Genomic DNA, 17948 nt, shown 5'->3' on the forward strand with positions numbered 1-17948 from the left:
TTATGGAGTGAAGTTGTAAAATAGTTAGTTTTAAGCATTACTGATCCTGTACTTAGTTAAACTAGTGTTAATAAACAATTATATTGACATTTTTCTAACTATAATAAAATTAACAGTAGAAAATAATGGCAAAAAATTAAATAATAAAAGAATTACTTCCCCACAGCTACCTTTTCTAATTTACTGTTGCATAATTCTGCACTCTTTCGTGAGGATGTTGCATTGTCAGAATTTATTTATTTTTATTTTTAGCTCCGATACTATGATACACATGCAGCTGGAGAACAGGATTCTGGAACAATCTTTGCCATTGAGCAGCTCCTAATGAAACACTGGCCTCGGCCCACACACGACAGCGTAGTGCTCTTCATCCCTATCAGGATTAGTGCATCTACTCTATGTTTACTTCTTGGTCACACTAATCTTGAACACAGATTGTCTGAACTAGTTAACGGTACTTTGTGTTGTTTCTATGAGTTCTTATGTAGACTACTTTTAATGTAATAGCAATTATTTGTTTTTAATTGTATGCTTGCCAATTTAAGTTTGATAGTCCAAATTATACACGGCTAAAGACTACACCACTTCTCTCAGATTTGTGGGGTGAGCGCTGCATGCTGCCAGGCGTCACTGCTGCAGGGGGCTTGGCATACAGTTTGGCATACTCGAGTGGGTCTCTCACGCTAATGAAGTTGGCCACTGATCAATTCTTGCTAGTGATTACTTTCTGTTCTATACAATGAGAGTAAGGGCACTTACCACGCTGCATTAAAGAGCTATATGCTTATGGAAGATTTTTTGTATCACCAATCAATTTTCTGTGTATCCACAGAGGAACATCCAAAACAGTAAATCAGCATTACAAGATCATATCATAAAATGTTTATCTCTGTATATTTTTATTGTCTAGGACTGAAAAACCGCACCAGGAAAGCCCTGGGTCTGCGAAGAAAAGACAGGGATTCAGACACTACGTGAGTCTTTGCATATAATATGTGCAGAACTTGCATATCGTTTACCAGAACAATATGTTTATTAAGGTAAAATGGTCATTGTGTTGTATAATATATTCATTTATTTTATTAACAGAAGCTCACCTGACAAAGAAGGAAGTGGAACTGGGAAGAAAGGAAGTGTAAGTCCAAATTAAATTATTTTTTATTGGATTTAGTTGTTAAGTCATTTTATGACACTATTTCTTACATTAATGTATAGAAAAAGGCGAATGGCGGGCCCAATGGGTTTTATGGGGAAATCGACTGGGATAGATATGTAAGTAATTCTGGGTCTAAAATTACTTTTTGGAACAATAAATTTGTTGAGTCAGCATTAGTGCAGAGTCCACTGAGCATCTGATCCAGTAATAAAGCTTTTATCTGATCTGTTTAACTATTTGTGTCTGTGTAGGCCTCCCCAGATGTTGATGAAGAGGGTTTCAGCCTTCGGCCCGGTAATGATGGGGACTATATCCTTTCAGCACATTTTGATGTGACAAACTGATGTTGTATTACAATTGTTTAAAACAAGCACAGCTAAATTAGCATCTCAGTTTATCCTTGACAAAGTGTTCACCCGCCTCCAAGGGGAAGCAATTTTTCTCCTCCAGTGACTCAGAGGACGACGAGGACAGCAAGAGAAAGTTCAAGATCAAGATCAAGCCACTGGTGTCAGACAGTGCCAAGTGTTTGCCTCCCTCTATGGACGAGCTCAAAGCCTCAGTGGGGGGCCTGGCGCTCTCTCCATCTCTGGTGAGCACTGACAAGGACACTGTGCGGTTGTTCAGATCACACCAAAACTGTTACAGCTGTCACATGGATACCTCTTTTCAGTCTGACTTTTCCCCCTTTGTGCTTGTGTGTTGCCCCCTTGTAGAGGCGGAGTCCGGTAAGCATGTTGAACTATCAAGATCGACCGCATGGCATGGGGCTTTTTTGTTGGAATAGTTATGTTTCAGTGGTTCTCAAACTGCGATACAGGTAAAAGTGACACAGTCTTGATTTGGTTGGTATTCAAGGGTGTTATGCCTTTCAAGTTAGCTAGCTTTTTTTGATGTGACTGGTCTTGGTATTGACCCGACTTAACCCTTCTTTCAGACCTGGCTGAGCCCTGGTTTACTCCTGGTTGTGTGGTTTCAGTTTCTTTTTTATCTTTTCTCTATTAGATATGAAAAGGTTATTAAACATTTTACCTGGTTAAATACATTTCAAACATATCACACTAAAGCTCATTGAAAGCCATTTACTATATTTTCTGTAGTGATACCTGGATCGAAGCGTTTGAGAAACACTGTTTCCTTTTTTTAAGATCATGTATTGTGTTTGTGCAGAATGTAACAACCACCAACCTTTTTGAGTTTCCTTTGTTGAGCAAATCTCAACTTCTTGCAAAGTTTTAACACTAAACATAACACACCAGAACTGTAAGTGGTGTTATAGCTAATGTTGCACCCTTAACACTTTGCAATGAAAGTAAAGAGGCTCTTGTGCAGTTTTGTTGGTGTCCATTTGACTGATATGTCACTCACTCTCTGACCCAGGTCTGTTCTCTCTTCCCTTTTGCTGGTCTCAGAGACGTAGCCCGGTAAGTTCCCCAAACCATTACTTGGACCATGGCCTCAAAAACAACTCTATGAACATCAGTAAAAGTTTGGTATACAAAGGTATTTAAATTATCACAACGGTTGAAAGCATCACATATGGTACATATTTTATTTTTTTCCTTGGGTTAACTCTTTACGCCACAATTTCTAAAGCATTCGTGTTGTAATCTACCTTATACACTTACTAAACTTACTGTACTTAAATATTTGTTTGTCTTTTCCAGGGACAGATGAAAAGAAATCTATCCTGTAAGTGTTTGATAGACTTTTCTTTCATTAATTACGCAAGAACAATTTTATTTAGATTTATTTCATGTTATTTTAGGCGAGGAGATTGCTAGACCCAGAAGATCCACACCCACCGCTGCCCCCGAGATTCCCATGTATGTATTTATTGGACATTTATTGTTTCAAGAGCAAAGGCATGTTTATCTTTAAATCTTTTTTTATTTTACAGTGACAGGCTATCACAAAATGCCCCTGCATGTTTTGGACTTCCTCCAGAGATCAAATACGCCCGATATGATGGTTTGTCTGATCATACATCAGTGATATTGGCTCATATGATAGTAATTTGTTTCTTCATGTGTAACAGTGGTTCCTGCAGATGCCTGGGGAGAATCTAGACCACATTCTGAATCAGCTTTGAGCCGGAGCTTTCCAACAGGCGGTCAGAGGACTGATCTATCTTATGAAATCAAGTGTATGTTTTATATATTGCTATTTCTAAATATTGTTTTTCTTCACCACAGCTCCACCTCCTCTTCCTCCTAAAAACATTCCTTCTAGAAGTCACTATGGTTATCCATCTGAATGTGTTGGTAGGATAATTCTCCATGCCATTTTCAAATTTAAGAGGTCATGTTTCGCAATAGACCTTAACCGCTTTCTTTTTTGCAGCTGATTTACCAAATGGAAGAGCAGCTCGTAGTTCTGCACCTATTTACCTGAATGTCCTGTCACCTGCGTCCCACCGAGGCTCCCCAGCTCCTGATTTGGACGATGTTTTTGGGCCTTTTGACTGCCCACACCCCAAGGAGGACACGGTGTCTCCCAGATGGGTCACCTTCCCCGAGGACAGACCTCCACCTCCGGATGAACCTGCTCCACCTCCCCCTCCGGAATCGCCTGCCCCGGGAACACCTCTGTCCACCCCATCTACGCCCTGTCTCTCTCCTGGACCACCACCAAACGAGCCCCCACCATCCCCACCACCGCTTTCACCAGGGTCTCCCTTTACCCCCCTGGACTCGCCCCCTTCCATCTTGCTTGGGCCGCCCCCACCAGATGAACCGGCGCCACCTTTACCCCCGAACTTCTCGCCTTGTCATTTACCGCCTATCTGCCTTGATGAGGAGGCCTTGGATGAGGAGGTGCTTCAGTTTGCAGAGTACAGTTGTTCCCCTGCGCCCACCAGCCCTGTGCCCCCCCTCCCAGTGGAATGGAGGCACCGCACCGCAGTGACCTCTCCATTGGTCACGAGTGGGAAAGGGACTCCTGAAGGGTCATTCTTGAGAGATGATTTTCCAGACATTGTGGGTTCACCCCGAGAACTAACTCCCATTTTTAGGAGCACCCCACCCCCTCTTCCTCCCACCACCTACAGATCCATCATGTCTTCCCCTGGGCCTCACTCCAGCAGCAGTGAGTACTACGCTTTATCTCTGGCATGTCTACACTGTACTTTGAACAGAATATACTTTACAGATTTGTACACTTAGCTATTTAAGCTTAGGTTAAGTCAGCAAACACTGAAGCAGCCTTTAAATCCAAACAAATTATCCTTTTCTCAATAATACTCTTAAATTGTGATATGTATAGTATATGTATGTATGTATATACAGTGCATATGTATATATTATGTGGGGGTGTGTCTGTATTTGTATGATATATCTATATTATTTGGTTCTATACATGTTTTTTTTAAATCATATGTTGTTTCCTAAATTTGTGTTGGCTGGATTTTATTTTGTGAAAACCTTTGAAACTTTGTTAATTATTATTATTATTTTGTATCATCCAAACAAAACAAAAAAGTGTAGAAAGCTCTTCTCTATGTAATCAACGTTTAACTAAATTAAAAGGCTGTGTGTCCATCTCAGGTCCCTCATCTCCAGCTCGCTCAGTCACACCTCAGTCTTGGGGCAGTCCCGTCCCACCACCTCCTCCTCCTCGACCGTCCTCTCGTCCCAAGCTTCCTCCGGGGAAACCCTTCTCAGACCTTGTATGTGGTCAAAGCTATGAACTCTTTATTGTTGTGTATAAAATGATCCTCATCCTCAGGATGTGTTGTTTTTCCAGAGTCGGTCCTACAGTCCTCCTGTTTCCAGCAGCCCTCCACCTTTCGCGCCTCTGGCCAGAGCAGAGAGTTCTTCCTCCATCTCCTCCATTACCTCACACAGTGCAGCATCCACCCCGACCCTAGGGATACATACAGGTGCCTATGGACTCTGCAGTTTGTGTTCAGACAGCTGTTGTCATCATCTTTTTTGTTTCACCTATTTGTCTTTATCATTGACACACCTTCACCACTCCTCCCTGTCCATTCATGTTTTTTTCTCCTCATGTCTCCTGCTTAGAGGCATCTCAGCCTCTGGTGTGGTTTGACCATGGCAGGTTCTATTTAGCTTTTGAAGGTGAGCTGATCCAGATACTCTGTATGACTGCGGGTGCATGACCTGGAAGTACATCCCTTCCACACCCTTTCTGCTTGAAGTAGTTAAGTTTAGAATAACATTAATTAGAAAATGTGCAGTACTTTTTGCCACGCATGACATATATATTACACACGTGTTTAAGTATATGTACTTTTGTGTGCCTCAGGGTGTTCCAGAGGGCCCAGTCCACTGACCATGGGACCACAGGACACTCTACCAGTGGCAGCCGCCTTCACAGAAACAATAAATGCCTACTTCAAAGGCGCTGACCCCAGCAAGTAAGGCCACACTTTTAAACACCGGAATACAAATGAATAATATTTTATTACTTTCATTGATTATTTTATTGACAATAGTTGTTAACTTGTGTCTGTGCTAGATGTGTTGTGAAGATCACAGGAGAGATGGTTCTGTCATTTCCTGCGGGTATTACCCGGCATTTTGCAAGTCACCCAACTCAACCTACTCTCTCTTTTAATATGATCAACTATAATCGATTAGAGCAAGTCCTACCTAACCCACAACTGCTGTGCTGGTAAGAAAATAACAAACATTTATAATAACAATACAATCACATAGAGTTGACTATGGATCAATTATGTTTTATGTTGTAGTGAGTCTTTAACACAAAGCACAAACATTAAGGAGTTCTCGGTCAATATGCCAAACTTGATGAGCCATCTGAAGAAGATTGCAGAGCAGAAACCGCAGGCGACATACTACAATGTGGATATGATCAAATATCAAGTATGTCTATGGAAATCTTTCACGTCCTAAGTTTAGAAGATAATTGCGAAACCTGTAACTTTTCTGCGTGCTCATCAGGTGTCAGCTGAGGGCATCCAGTCGACTCCTCTGAACTTAGCCGTGAGCTGGAGATGTGATTCCAACTCCACCGACCTCAGAATAGACTACAAATACAACACTGGGGCTATGGCGGCCCCTGCTCCTTTACACAACATAATTTTTGTGGTCCCAGTGGAGGGAGGCATTGCCAAACTCCAGACCATGATCCCTCCTGCCACATGGTGAGTTTATCCTCCTTAAACTTTGTACAAACTAAAATCTAAAAATATATTTCTAATTATTTTCTCTAAAGGATTCCAATGCCACAGACCATACAGTGGAAGATCCCTAGTCTTTCTCATAGATCTGAAAATGGAGGTATCTATCATATAATTGAAAGTATTTCATATGATAAACTATACAAATGTGCATAAAACAAGTGATTCTGTGTTCTTAGGTGTGGGGGCTTTACTGGGACGTTTCCAGATGGCAGAGGGGCCGTGTAAGCCCTCACAACTGTCTGTTCAGTTCAGCTCTGAGGGCAGCACTCTTTCAGGGTGCGACATCCAGCTGGTGGGGTCTGGATACAGGCTATCATTGGTCAAAAAGAGATTTGCAGCAGGTCAGTTTAGACACTAAATACATGCTTAAATGTTGTGTCCTAATTCAGCACTGATAGTTATACATATTGTTCTGCCATAAGTGAAGTATTGACTCCCACTATTATCATTTGGCAGGTACACATGTCATAAAAATAAGTCTCTAGTCTTGGTTTAGCGTTATTTTCTATTTGTTGGACGGAGTATTTATTAATTTAAATAAACTAAGCGTATTGTCTAACTTATTGATTCTGAAGACGCCTTTCCTGTTTTTTGTCTTTGCAGGAAAATATTTGGCAGATAAATAACAGAATGGATCATGGATGAATCACTGGCTTTTGACTGTGAACACTTGGAGATAAATATCTCGATGCATTTTAATCAACATCTTTAGCAGCTGTTTAACATGTTGTTTTAACACAATACTACAAAACACTTCAATAGATTATGCAAGTAAATACAGATGATTAGTTTTGTGCACATGGAACACTTGGAGTCAAATGTAAGTACATCCACTTATTTTTTAGGTCTTGTGGATTTGTGGATTCATGCAGTGATCCAGCCTTATTTCTCAGTTTGTTTTGTCTAACCTGTTGTCTTTGCACTGTAAAAAAAAAAACAATGTGAATAGATTATAATAAAGTATGTGAAACAATCTTAAACAAGGTGGAAACTGATAGAAAATGTTAGAAATTTGTAGCATAAGGTTACTTTGCTGTTGTTTATTTACACTGCCATTGCCAGATCGTTTTGGCATTTTGTTCCAGCAGTTGCGCTCCCTCAAATGTGAAGGGACTAATAAAGATGCTGCCGCAGCCTGCCCTGTACTAAGGCAGTGTTTTATCCATAGTGAAACATTACCAATATGGGATTGTGCAATGATGAGTGTTGATGACTGTGTTTTGTTAATATAATACTGTATGACAGAAGTGCTAAAAGTTGGACTGTTGTATTTATCTGAAATGGCCTTAAATGTTTGCGGTGCCATAAAGTTGAGGTAGGACGGAGCTTTAAGAAACTAATTGTAAAAGAAAGACAGCTGACACATTTTAAAGTTGCCTTTGACACTTCTGACTGCAAGATGGTTGAGAGGCATACAGAACTACTATATAGTATTCATATTTAATTTATTTTCTTCTTTTTCCACCATGTTCAGTAATCTTGTTTTCTGATAGCAATATAAAACTGTGTAAAAAGTGTATATAAAATCTCTTTTACAGGAAATATGGGTCTATAATTGTTTTGTTTTTGAATTGGTGTCAGGTCTTCATTTACCTCTGCACCCCATTTTGTTGGGCATGTGATTTTTTTGTCCAGAAGTGTTGCCACTGATTGACTCCCAAATAGTGCTGCATGAAATGTGCATATTTACAATTACACAAAACAATTTCCCCACAAAATAAATCTATCAGGTAATGCTATGCTATGAGACGGCTTTGTCTTGTCCTATCACCCATGTTTTGTCATTAATGTGACATTCAAACTGAGATGAAAAATGTGTTCGATTCAAATGAAAAACAATAGCACTTCATGTTTTGCAGTTGGTGGTGTCAGTCTCACAATTGGGCAATTGGATTAAAAACTAATGTGTCATTATCGTAATCACAGACAACAATTGATGTGTAACACTTTTTGTCTTTATGAAGTAAAGTGGCATTTTTCCAAATGAAAGATTCAAATCATTGTTTTCTTTCAAGCACATGGATGATTTTATTAGCCTTATTAGTGTGACTCCTCTACACATTGTATGATTGGTGTATTTTTTTTACAATTTAGTTATTTTATGTTAAGTGGACACATGATATGCAATCATTTCATGTAAATTTCCCATCCAAAGATTTGAAGTATAGTTATATATTTAAAAAAGTCATTGTAATGTAAAACCTGTTTTCCTTGATAATAAAGAGATATGAAATATGACCTCTTGTCCTCCATTCCTTATATCCATGCCAATGTGTTTATTATTTACAATTATTCAGTAATACTTCTTCACTGCTCACGCAAGTGCACGAAACCACGTAAAACGTGAACCCTCCCACTGGGAGAGTTACCATGACAACATAACGCTCAACTGATACTACCCTTTACATGCATTTCATCTCTAACCAGCAACATAAAGGTGCGTTATTTTGGCTATTATTGAATCGTTTCCCAGATGCTAAGAGGCAAAAATAAACTAATCGTTGAACAATCTTTAGTCAGGTTTCACTTTACATCGTAAACACGTTAGTTCAGCTAGTTTAATAGTTTGCGACATTTTGGTTTAGCTTTAGTTTAGGGCTGATGGTGCTTTAAAGTTGATCTTCATGTTTCCACTTAAAGCTCGTCATGTCGGACCTGGTCAAAGACAGAGCTCTGAAGAGAGAGAAGAAGCGTCTCTCTGACGCTGGACACAGACCCAAAGCTTGGCCTAAGGAGTAAGTCTAACACGTGCTCTGCATTAACACTGTGGAATAACAGACTGTTTCCACGTTTGCACAAGCAAATCTGTACCATTTATGTTTATATTTTTGATAGTGGTTCCTGATATATATATAAAATAAAAACTTCTTCTTCGTGATTTTCTTGTAACCATCCATAGCTCCTTAAGCACTGTGTCAAATGTGGAGGAGCCCTTACATCATGACGACACTCGACTACCTACTGAAAACACATATCAACTAGGTCTGCTGTCATTTAAATTGTCTGTCATTGTTTTAATTTATGATGATGAGCTGTTGTAAAATATATAAAATGAAGGCAACAATATATCTGTGTTTTATGTTTCCATTGCAGGACCTTATAAGCGTCACTCAGTACCTGTAATCACTGAAATACTGAAGGATGTGCTCACTTGTTATCTCCAGCATGAAACGTATGAAGCGGAGTGGTCTCGACAAATGACAAAAACATTATGTGAGGTAAGTCAAATAAGTGAATGGTACAGAAATGTAGAAATGACTTGATGTGTATATAGTCTGATTGCTGTCACATGTTGTCACAGGTGATCAGAGCACGTGTAAAGGAGCTAATGATCCCACGATATAAGACTGTTGTTGTAGTTAATATTGGACAACTTAGTGGACAGGGCATGCAGATCAGCAGCCGTTGCCTCTGGGACGCAACCAATGACACTTTTGCCACCTATTCTTTCAAAAACAGCTCTTTGTTTGGTTTGGCAATTGTGTATGCTGTATATGTTGAGTAAGTGTCACGTATAAAAGTTATTATTGGAGCATTTTTTTATGTAATTGTACAAAGAACTCAGAAACAACATGTGATTTTGTTTTTACTAACTAAATATATCAAATAAATCACATTTAACAAACAATTTGGTGATCCTTAAAGCTCATTGGGATGTGCTCTTTCAGCAGAGTAGACTTAGGTCACTCTTTTGACAGCCTACATCGCAGCACTCTGTTACTAAGGCTTGGTGTTGGTCCCTCCGTTGGCGATTCATAGTCTTCAAAACTTCTGTGCTTAAAGGATTTCCCGCTGTGATCCCTGTAATTAGACAGTGGCTTAAAGGAGCATCATGCAAGTTTTCTGATGGACAGTCCATCACCTACTTGTCTCATGAACATGTCAATGCTTTGTCTGCAATTTTCCACAGAATTACCATTAACATATCTATCTTGCATTTATTCAATTACAGGCATTGTTAATTTTATGTTTATGTAATTCTGTGGAACGTTCCAGGCAAAACTACATCTACAACAAGGAAAAGAAGGTGTTGAACCCTCTTTGTGGGCCTTTAACTTGTAACAGTTTTGTTCTTGAACTTAGAATTTTGATCACAATAATGATAGAAATGATGTTACCTCTGAGGAGTGCTCCATCCTCTGTCATCAGTCTCTTCCACCTGGAGCCTCCACATGTGAAAACCAGCGCCCGCAAAAAGGCTCGTCCGCACAAACGCAGAGTGTTTGCATTATTCTGGCTCTCAATCTGTGCCACACACAGTAAGCACAGCAGAACCCCCACGAATGCAGACCTCATTGAAATCAAAAAGTCTGTCTTTGAATGTTGAGATGAATGTGATATTTTGTGAAATCCTCAGCCCAGCCTTCTCTTTTATAGACCTGCAAGGGGTGTCTTTCTGGTAAGACAGCCGGAAATATATTCTGGTATCAGGGATAATTGTCATTTACATTCAGATACGGATATTTTTCTGCCCATTTGGCATATGTGTGGGAATCAAAATACTCACTGATTGACCTAAATGTCCTGAGAAAATTCCCATCTCAATGTTAAGCATAGATGTTTTTATTGTCAACGATAAGAAATGTGTTTACTTAAGGATTACTGTAAATGTGCTTTCCACCACAAGTGGTCATCTGAGTGGTAACATAGTGCACTGTGGCCATATCACACAAATAAATCAGTGATTACCTGCACATGTGAGTGTTATCTAACACTCATTACCAGCACTTTTTTAAAATATCAAAAGGACATAGAACCATTGACTTTATATCATGGAAACTCCGACATACAATAAATATATTCACGACATTCACGTGAATAAGCATCAAACTATGTTAATTTGTTCCACGGTTTATAATGAAGATGTATCTACATGTTTATATTTTTATACATGTATTATTATAATCATTCACCAAACGTTTAGCGTTTGTAGTGCTTGCGTTGCGGAGGGGGCGGGGCTGGACATCCGGGTCTTTCCTGACCCCTGACGTGAACCCGTAGGATTGCAAACATGGCGGAGGTAAGAAAGTGAAATAAATAATTGCAAAAATACATTTATTGGACAACATATCTTTCATCGACATAGTTTTAATGCGTTTAACTGTAGTTATAATAAATCTAGTCACAGATGCGCTGATTCCAATATTATAATGTGTAATGTTTTGAAACAACTCAGTTAAATAAACTTCGGGGTTGGCTAATCTTGCTCCGCTAGCCAATGTTCCTGCGGCATTAATGATATTTCCCCTCGACTGCTTGAACAACTGCAAAGCTTCGACACAAATCTGCTCATTTTGGATGTTGTCTCTTCTTATTAACAAAGGGTGTGGTTATTGAGTATATTTTGATAGCTACGATTGTTTAATACAATCATGTCCAAAAGAAGCTAGCGTTGTACAAGGAGCGACCCCCTCAAACTTGTCATCTTATGGAGCCTAGTTGAAAATAAACTTTGTTAATGTGCACGTTGACGGTTTAGCTGATATAATCGGTGCATCATTGTAAAGACCGTCTCAATGAGGACCAGAGTGTTGCATTATGATCCTAGAGTCTTTGTTCTGTCTTTACTTTAAGTCAGGCGCGCTTTTTTTTTCACCCAAGAGGACATCCCGCTGTCCTCAGTCCACTATTGTTTACACTCATATGCGCATTCTACACTATGTGAACTGTGAATATTGTTTTAATGACACTTTTTGTCTTGCAGTCCTCCTTTGGTAATTTGAGCCCAGGTAAATTATGATTTATTCTTGTTGATCAGAGATTTATGGTGTCGAAGAGTTTAATATTTTTCTTTACCTAGAACATATTGGAACATATTACATGTTTAAAAAATATATAATATATGCATGTCTATATAATAGATGATAGCATTTATCTCTTTTATTTTCAAATGAATCACAGGAGGTTCAGCAGGTTCCGATGACCATGATTTCGACCCGTCGGCAGACATGCTCGTGCATGACTTTGATGACGAGAGAACCCTGGAAGAAGAGGAGATGATGGAGACAACTGATGAAGCCAATGCCAATGAAATCGATGACCTTGCACGGGTACAAAACACCAAAAAAATTATATTCTTAAGACTTTCTTTTTGTGATCTGGGGTATTTCTCCTCTTCTGCCTGCGCAAATGTGTTTCTAAATAATTAGCATGTTTTCAATTAGGCAGCTATTGTAAACATGAGATGCAAAAAAGTTTATCATATTATATTACTGACATAACAAGCTGCTCTGTTTTGTTGTTATTATTTTACATAGGAAGGAGAGATGCCAATTCATGAGTTACTAAGCATGTATGGTTATGGAGGCGGTTCACCTGCAGAAGATGATGAAGAGGAGGATGAAGACCCTGAGGAAGAAGAAGATGATGATGAAGAGGACGAGGATGAGGACATGGACAATGATGAGAGCAGCAGGAGTACCGGAGAGCTCAAACGAACCGGGGTATGAGCAGAAAGAATATATATATATTAGGGCAATGTATTGATCAATTATTTCAGCATCTTGGGGAGTTCGTAGTAGTAGTAGTCAAGCAATACCTGTATATGTATTAACTGAAGCGATACTTGTTCTACTAAGCTTTATCCTTAATTTACTTACTTACCGTGGCTTGCAAAATTATTCGTTCTCCGGGAACTTTCCCACCTTTTGTCATGTCACATTTTTTGTGAAAGAGGCAACTCAAAACGGGAATTGTGAAGTGAAAAAAGCATGCGCAAGCGAGCGCCGCGGTGCCCGAACACAGTGATCTTAATACCTGGCGGCATCTTTTGGGCATTGCGGTGACCCGCCATGCCAAAACCTCTCGGCGAGAACACTGCATTCCATGGTAGCTCTGGCTTTATGTTTAGGATCGTTGTCCTTCTGAAGTTGAACTTCTGCCCCAGTCTTAAGTCTTCTGCAGACCCCAACAGGTTTTTTTCCAGGATTGCTCTGTATTTGACTCCATCCATCTTCTCATCCACTCAGCAGCTTCCCTGTGCCTGCTGAAGAAAAGCAGCCCCACCAGACACCAGAGCACCTTCTTCCACATGTTTGCGGTGTCACTCACATGGCTTCTGAAAACTTCTTATGGCTATGCAATAGTGGCTTCTTCTTGTCACTCTTACCTAAAGGCCAGATTTGTGAAGTGCACAACTAATAATTCCCTGTCCTCCTGAACGCTGGATCTCTGCAGCTCCTCCAGATTTACCATGGGCCTCTTGGCTGCATCTTTGATCAGTGCTCTTCTTGTTTGGCCTGTAAGTTTCTGGATGATGAATTGAGCATTTCTCCGTGAGATATTCAAAGCTTGGGAAATCTTTGTATAACCTAAACCTACTTTAAATTTCTCCAACTTTCTCCCTGACCTGTCTGTTGTGTTCCTTGGACTTCCTGTTTGCTCCTTAACATTATCTTGAACTTCTGTGGCCTTCACAGACAAGCTGCATTTATACTGAGATAAGATCACGCACAGGACGACTCTATTGACTCATTAGGTCAACATTCAATCTGTCTGCAATCATCAAGCAGAAAGTCAAAGACAGCAATTCATCGTACTCTGGTATTAAGAGGCTGAATACTTTTGCATGCTGCACTTTTCGTTTTTTTTATTTTTATTGATCTGTTTGGAAATCATGTACAATTTTCCTTCTGCTTCGCATTGTTTGCTGCTTTGTGTTGCTCTTTCACAAAAAATGCCAATAACATTATCTAACTTTAGGCGTGAAGTGACAAAATGAACAAAAACTTTTGCAAGTCCTAGAACTGAACAATGCAAATGATTAATATTTGGTATGAGAAGTAGCACTTCTCCTTCTCATACCAAATATTAATATATTTTCTACACATTATAAAAATATTTGTTTTGAAGATATAGAAAATTAACAATAGTATGTAATCTATACAATGACATAACAAGCTTTCACACACACACACACACACACAAATTATAATTTATAATTGACAGTGGGTACGGAAAGTATTCAGATCCCTTTAATTGCAGCAATTTGCCAAAATAAAAAGTTAATTTTATTTCTCATTAATGTTCACTCAGCACCCGTCTTGATAGAAAAAACTAAAAGGCCCTTTTCTCTGTATTGAGTAGAAGCACCATTCTGAGCTAGTACAGCCATGAGTCTTGAAACGATGCAACAAGTTTTTCACACCTGGATTTGGGGATCCTCTGCCATTCTTGCAGATCTTCTCCAGTTCCATCATTTGGATGATGCCACCAACATGTTTCACTGTTTGACTGTATTGGCAGGTGATGAGCAGTGTCTGGTTTTCTCCACACACTGCTTAGAATTAATGCCAAAAAGTGGAACTTTCTCCCATCTCCCTTCTGCATCTCTGGAGCTCAGCCACAAAGATCTTTGGGTTCTGCTTTGCCTCTCTCACCAAGGCTCTTCTCCCACCATTGCTCAGTTTGGCTGAATGGCCAGGTCTAGGAAGAGTTCAGGTCGTCCCTAACGTCTTTCATTTAAGGAATATGGAGTTCCACTGTGCTCTTAGGAACCTTGAGTGCTGCAGAATTCTTTTGTAACCTTGGTCAAATCTGTGCCATGCCACAATTCTGTCTCGGAGCTTCTTGGCCAGTTCCTTGGACCTCATGATTCTCATTTGCGCTGACATTGTGAGCTGTAGGTCTTACATACACAGGTGTGAGCCTTTCCTAAGCCATGGGACTTAAAGATGAGTGTGACCAGCAAAATATCTACATTTCAGGTTTTTTCTGTCAAGATGGGGTACTGAGTGTACATTAACTGAATTAAAGTGAGGATTAAATTAACTTTTTTGATTTTAGCAAATGGCTGCAATGAAACAAAGGGTGAAAAATGGAAAGAGGGCCGAGTACTTTCCATACCCACTGTTGTTTTGTCAGCATCGCCCACCCAAAACTGGCAAAAAAATAAAAATGAATACCTGTATCTGTACATTTGTAGGGTGAGTGCCTGAAAAACTCCACTGGCGAAGAGGCGCAGACGACTCCTGAGGGTCGCACACGCCCCATCAGATCACTAGGCACAGCAGAACTTATTCGTCCTCAGAAGTACTTTGATAGTATGTATTGTAATTTTTTAATTTAGTGCAATTGTTGTTTTTTGCATTTTAATAAAAAAGATGCAAATCTGTGGCTTTAGATAATAATGATATTGAAGAAGAATCTGACGAAGATGAGGACTATGTTCCTTCTGAGGATTGGAAAAAGGTTTGAGGTCCTACGTTATACTACATATAATTGATGTGTAATGCATGAATTGGAGGTCGGGTTTCTGTTTAATATTTTTCCTTTATTAATTTTTTTAATTATTATTAACAGGAAATTATGGTTGGTTCTATGTATCAAGCAGAAACTCCTGCTGGGCTGTGCAAATATAAAGAGAATGAGAAAGGTAAGAGCATATAGAATGTATAGTGTAGTCTGCTGAACTCTATGCAATCTCTCCATATAATTGTCCAATTTTCTTTGATATTTTAAATGTTTTCTAGTTTATGAAAATGATGACCAGCTTCTGTGGAACCCAGAGTGTCTGCCTGAGAACAAAGTAGTTGAGTTTTTGTCCGAGGCGTCCAAGCGGACCGGAGAGGAGAAGGGAGTGGATGCCATTCCAGAAGGATCTCACATCAAAGACAATGAACAAGTAAGATCACAGAATTTATGCTTGTACCATTTCTATTAGATTTATTTGCAAACCAATGTTTGATTTTCATTAGGCTTTATATGAACTGGTGAAGTGTGACTTTGATACAGAGGAAGCTTTAAGGAGGCTGAGGTTTAATGTCAAAGCAGCTAGAGGTAAGTATTACACATTTTCTTTCCCATCTTAATTCAAACTGTTGAAAGTAAATTGTCACTTCTCATATTCTGATGAACAGAAGAACTCTCAGTCTGGACAGAGGAAGAATGTCGACATTTTGAACAGGGATTGAAAACATACGGGAAAGATTTTCATTCAATACAGGCCAACAAGGTAACTTGTGCAAATATTTCATTGTCTTCTGACTACAGGCTGTTGGGGGGGGGGGGGGGGGACTCACTGTTTTGTATTGATAATAGTTTAAAATATATGACTGGTTAATTTTGAATTAAATCTTTCAGGTGAGAACTAGGTCTGTAGGAGATTGTGTGGCCTTTTATTACATGTGGAAGAAGTCTGAGCGTTATGATTTCTTTGCACAGCAAACCAGACTTGGAAAAAGGAAATACAACCTTCACCCAGGTGTCACGTAAGTTTACCTCCACACACATGTATTCACATTTTTTTGGTTGATGATTGTTGCAAATATTGGGCCGCTAATGAAAAAGGTGAATCTATTTCCAGAGATTACATGGACAGATTGTTGGATGAAACAGAAAGTGCTACATCCAGTCGAGCAGCGTCGCCTCCACCTGCCACGTCTGGGGGCAGCACGAGTCATTCTGAGAAAGAAGATGGCAGTGGTCACAATGGTGGGTCTACAGAAAGTCTTGGTTTGGTTTTGAATTTTGCAAATCTAAATCCGTTCTCATCACATTCTCAGGTGTTGCAAACCACAATTCAAGCCACTCGGTGGATGGTGCCCAATTCTCTGCGGCACATCAAGTGAAACCTGATCTGCTCCTGTCTAATGGTCCTTCTTCTCTATCAGTTTTGGTGGCACGTCCTCATGTTTTAGAAAACTCCAATGGCTGCAACCAGACCAATGCTCCCATCCATGACCATAATGGTTCTCTGGAACCGACATTAGAGCACTCCACTGCAGATCCAGCTCTGGAGATTGAGAAACCAGCCAAAAGATGTCGAACTGAAGCGGAGCATTTGCCTTGTCATGACATGGAGTCATCAAATGCCCAGGAAAACTGAAATCAATTCTGTGTACGAGACATTGACATGGATTTGTTGCTATATTGTTGATATCTTGGGAGGGCAAATTAGAACTGAAGCAGAAGGACTTTAAAAAGGTCATTAACTCTTTCGACCAAGGCCCTCCACCCTCTTCATTTACTGGCTGCCTGAGAAGCTCATCCCAAAGCGCCACACAGCGACCACATTCTGCACATCTTCCATCTTCTTTCCCCATGTTGGACTCTGCCAAGAACCTCTGGCTTCTATTTGTACACTTAAAATCTCCCAATATTTTTATACTGAAGAGATATTTATATTTTTTAACATAAAATATATGATGGTTCACTACCCAAGCCATTTAACCATTTGATGAAACAGAATCTGTTGAAAATGAACTTCAAAATGTGCTTAACTTAACAAAAGCAAGCAAGGCAAGGACTATCGCAGCTAGCAGTCGCACTTTGATAAGATTGTTCCTCTGGAGTGCAAGTGAAACCCAGCAGAACTTTGCCACTCCTTGACTTGTAATGAACTGTACATTACCTGATCTCATAATAAACCAGCAGGTTTGTTTGTATAAAGACTGACATCAGTGATGTCTTGTTTTATTAACTCATGTCAAAGATTGCTGTATTTTTGAATTTTCATAGTCTGTCAGTTTGTTTTTACTAGACAGAAAGTCTGTTTTTTAATGTAAACATTGCATACATTTCTTACCTTAAGCAGTTGGTGCATTTTTTTTTATAACCATTTGCTTGTATGTACCATTGTCTTGTTGCCTTTGTATGCCATGCTTTTCATAATCTGTTGCGGAGATG

At 39.5% G+C, this 17948-nt stretch overlaps 3 protein-coding genes and 1 long non-coding RNA gene across 8 annotated transcripts in view; 3 read left to right on the forward strand and 1 right to left on the reverse strand.

Annotated features, from left to right (window-relative positions):
- LOC140356296 (SH3-containing GRB2-like protein 3-interacting protein 1) overlaps nt 1–8559 on the forward strand; it is a 9722-nt gene extending 1163 nt beyond the window's left edge. The window contains exons 2-24 of one of the 4 annotated variants that reach the window (XM_072441153.1): nt 911–974; nt 1090–1135; nt 1216–1272; nt 1408–1465; nt 1573–1748; nt 1873–1884; nt 2569–2580; nt 2824–2848; nt 2925–2982; nt 3057–3127; nt 3195–3269; nt 3352–3420; nt 3500–4243; nt 4702–4823; nt 4901–5036; nt 5179–5235; nt 5423–5534; nt 5636–5791; nt 5871–6003; nt 6082–6284; nt 6356–6420; nt 6500–6664; nt 6927–8559. In XM_072441153.1, coding sequence (XP_072297254.1) covers nt 911–974; nt 1090–1135; nt 1216–1272; nt 1408–1465; nt 1573–1748; nt 1873–1884; nt 2569–2580; nt 2824–2848; nt 2925–2982; nt 3057–3127; nt 3195–3269; nt 3352–3420; nt 3500–4243; nt 4702–4823; nt 4901–5036; nt 5179–5235; nt 5423–5534; nt 5636–5791; nt 5871–6003; nt 6082–6284; nt 6356–6420; nt 6500–6664; nt 6927–6949 — 2639 coding nt within the window. In that variant the 3' untranslated portion in view covers nt 6950–8559. Of the gene's footprint in view, nt 1–910; nt 975–1089; nt 1136–1215; nt 1273–1407; nt 1466–1556; nt 1749–1872; nt 1885–2030; nt 2581–2823; nt 2849–2924; nt 2983–3056; nt 3128–3194; nt 3270–3351; nt 3421–3499; nt 4244–4701; nt 4824–4900; nt 5037–5178; nt 5236–5422; nt 5535–5635; nt 5792–5870; nt 6004–6081; nt 6285–6355; nt 6421–6499; nt 6665–6926 lie in introns of those variants that run through there. The other 3 variants (XM_072441150.1, XM_072441151.1, XM_072441152.1) reach the window with 3 other exon arrangements.
- A 123-nt stretch (nt 8560–8682) lies between these two features.
- Nucleotides 8683–9951, forward strand: LOC140356313 (dynein light chain Tctex-type 5-B-like). The gene is made up of 5 exons (XM_072441178.1): nt 8683–8760; nt 8964–9058; nt 9223–9305; nt 9417–9541; nt 9625–9951. The coding sequence occupies exons 2-5, from the start codon at nt 8970–8972 to the stop codon at nt 9826–9828; spliced, it is 501 nt and encodes a 166-aa protein (XP_072297279.1). The 5' UTR covers nt 8683–8760; nt 8964–8969; the 3' UTR covers nt 9829–9951.
- A 121-nt stretch (nt 9952–10072) lies between these two features.
- LOC140356314 (uncharacterized) lies at nt 10073–10680 on the reverse strand. The gene is made up of 2 exons (XR_011926066.1): nt 10442–10680; nt 10073–10124 (listed from the first exon to the last, which is right to left on the reverse strand). It is a non-coding gene; the product is annotated as an uncharacterized lncRNA (long non-coding RNA).
- Nucleotides 10681–11282: 602 nt separating this feature from the next.
- On the forward strand, nt 11283–17717 carry LOC140356315 (mesoderm induction early response protein 1-like). 2 transcript variants are annotated; one of them, XM_072441179.1, is made up of 13 exons: nt 11283–11343; nt 12028–12052; nt 12225–12373; nt 12581–12766; nt 15247–15364; nt 15445–15512; nt 15624–15696; nt 15794–15945; nt 16019–16100; nt 16181–16275; nt 16404–16531; nt 16627–16754; nt 16826–17717. In XM_072441179.1, the coding sequence occupies exons 1-13, from the start codon at nt 11335–11337 to the stop codon at nt 17146–17148; spliced, it is 1536 nt and encodes a 511-aa protein (XP_072297280.1). In that variant the 5' UTR covers nt 11283–11334; the 3' UTR covers nt 17149–17717. The 2 variants fall into 2 exon arrangements, with proteins under 2 accessions (XP_072297280.1, XP_072297281.1); XM_072441180.1 differs by having other exon boundaries at nt 16485–16531.
- Nucleotides 17718–17948: the final 231 nt, after the last annotated feature.

The sequence above is a fragment of the Eucyclogobius newberryi genome, unplaced genomic scaffold (assembly GCF_026437365.1).
Source record: "Eucyclogobius newberryi isolate DKJ021-1_F unplaced genomic scaffold, fEucNew1.0.hap1 SCAF_12, whole genome shotgun sequence".
NCBI classification, from domain to species: domain Eukaryota; kingdom Metazoa; phylum Chordata; class Actinopteri; order Gobiiformes; family Gobiidae; genus Eucyclogobius; species Eucyclogobius newberryi.

Coding starts and splice junctions, on each gene's coding strand:
- LOC140356313 (XM_072441178.1), top strand. CDS start 8,970: ATGTCGGACCTGGTCAAAGACAGAGCTCTGAAGAGAGAGAAGAAGCGT. Junction 9,306..9,416: donor TGAAAACACATATCAACTAG/GTCTGCTGTCAT, acceptor TTTCCATTGCAG/GACCTTATAAGCGTCACTCA. Junction 9,542..9,624: donor TGACAAAAACATTATGTGAG/GTAAGTCAAATA, acceptor ATGTTGTCACAG/GTGATCAGAGCACGTGTAAA.
- LOC140356315 (XM_072441179.1), top strand. Junction 12,053..12,224: donor CTTTGGTAATTTGAGCCCAG/GTAAATTATGAT, acceptor AATGAATCACAG/GAGGTTCAGCAGGTTCCGAT. Junction 12,767..15,246: donor GAGAGCTCAAACGAACCGGG/GTATGAGCAGAA, acceptor GTACATTTGTAG/GGTGAGTGCCTGAAAAACTC.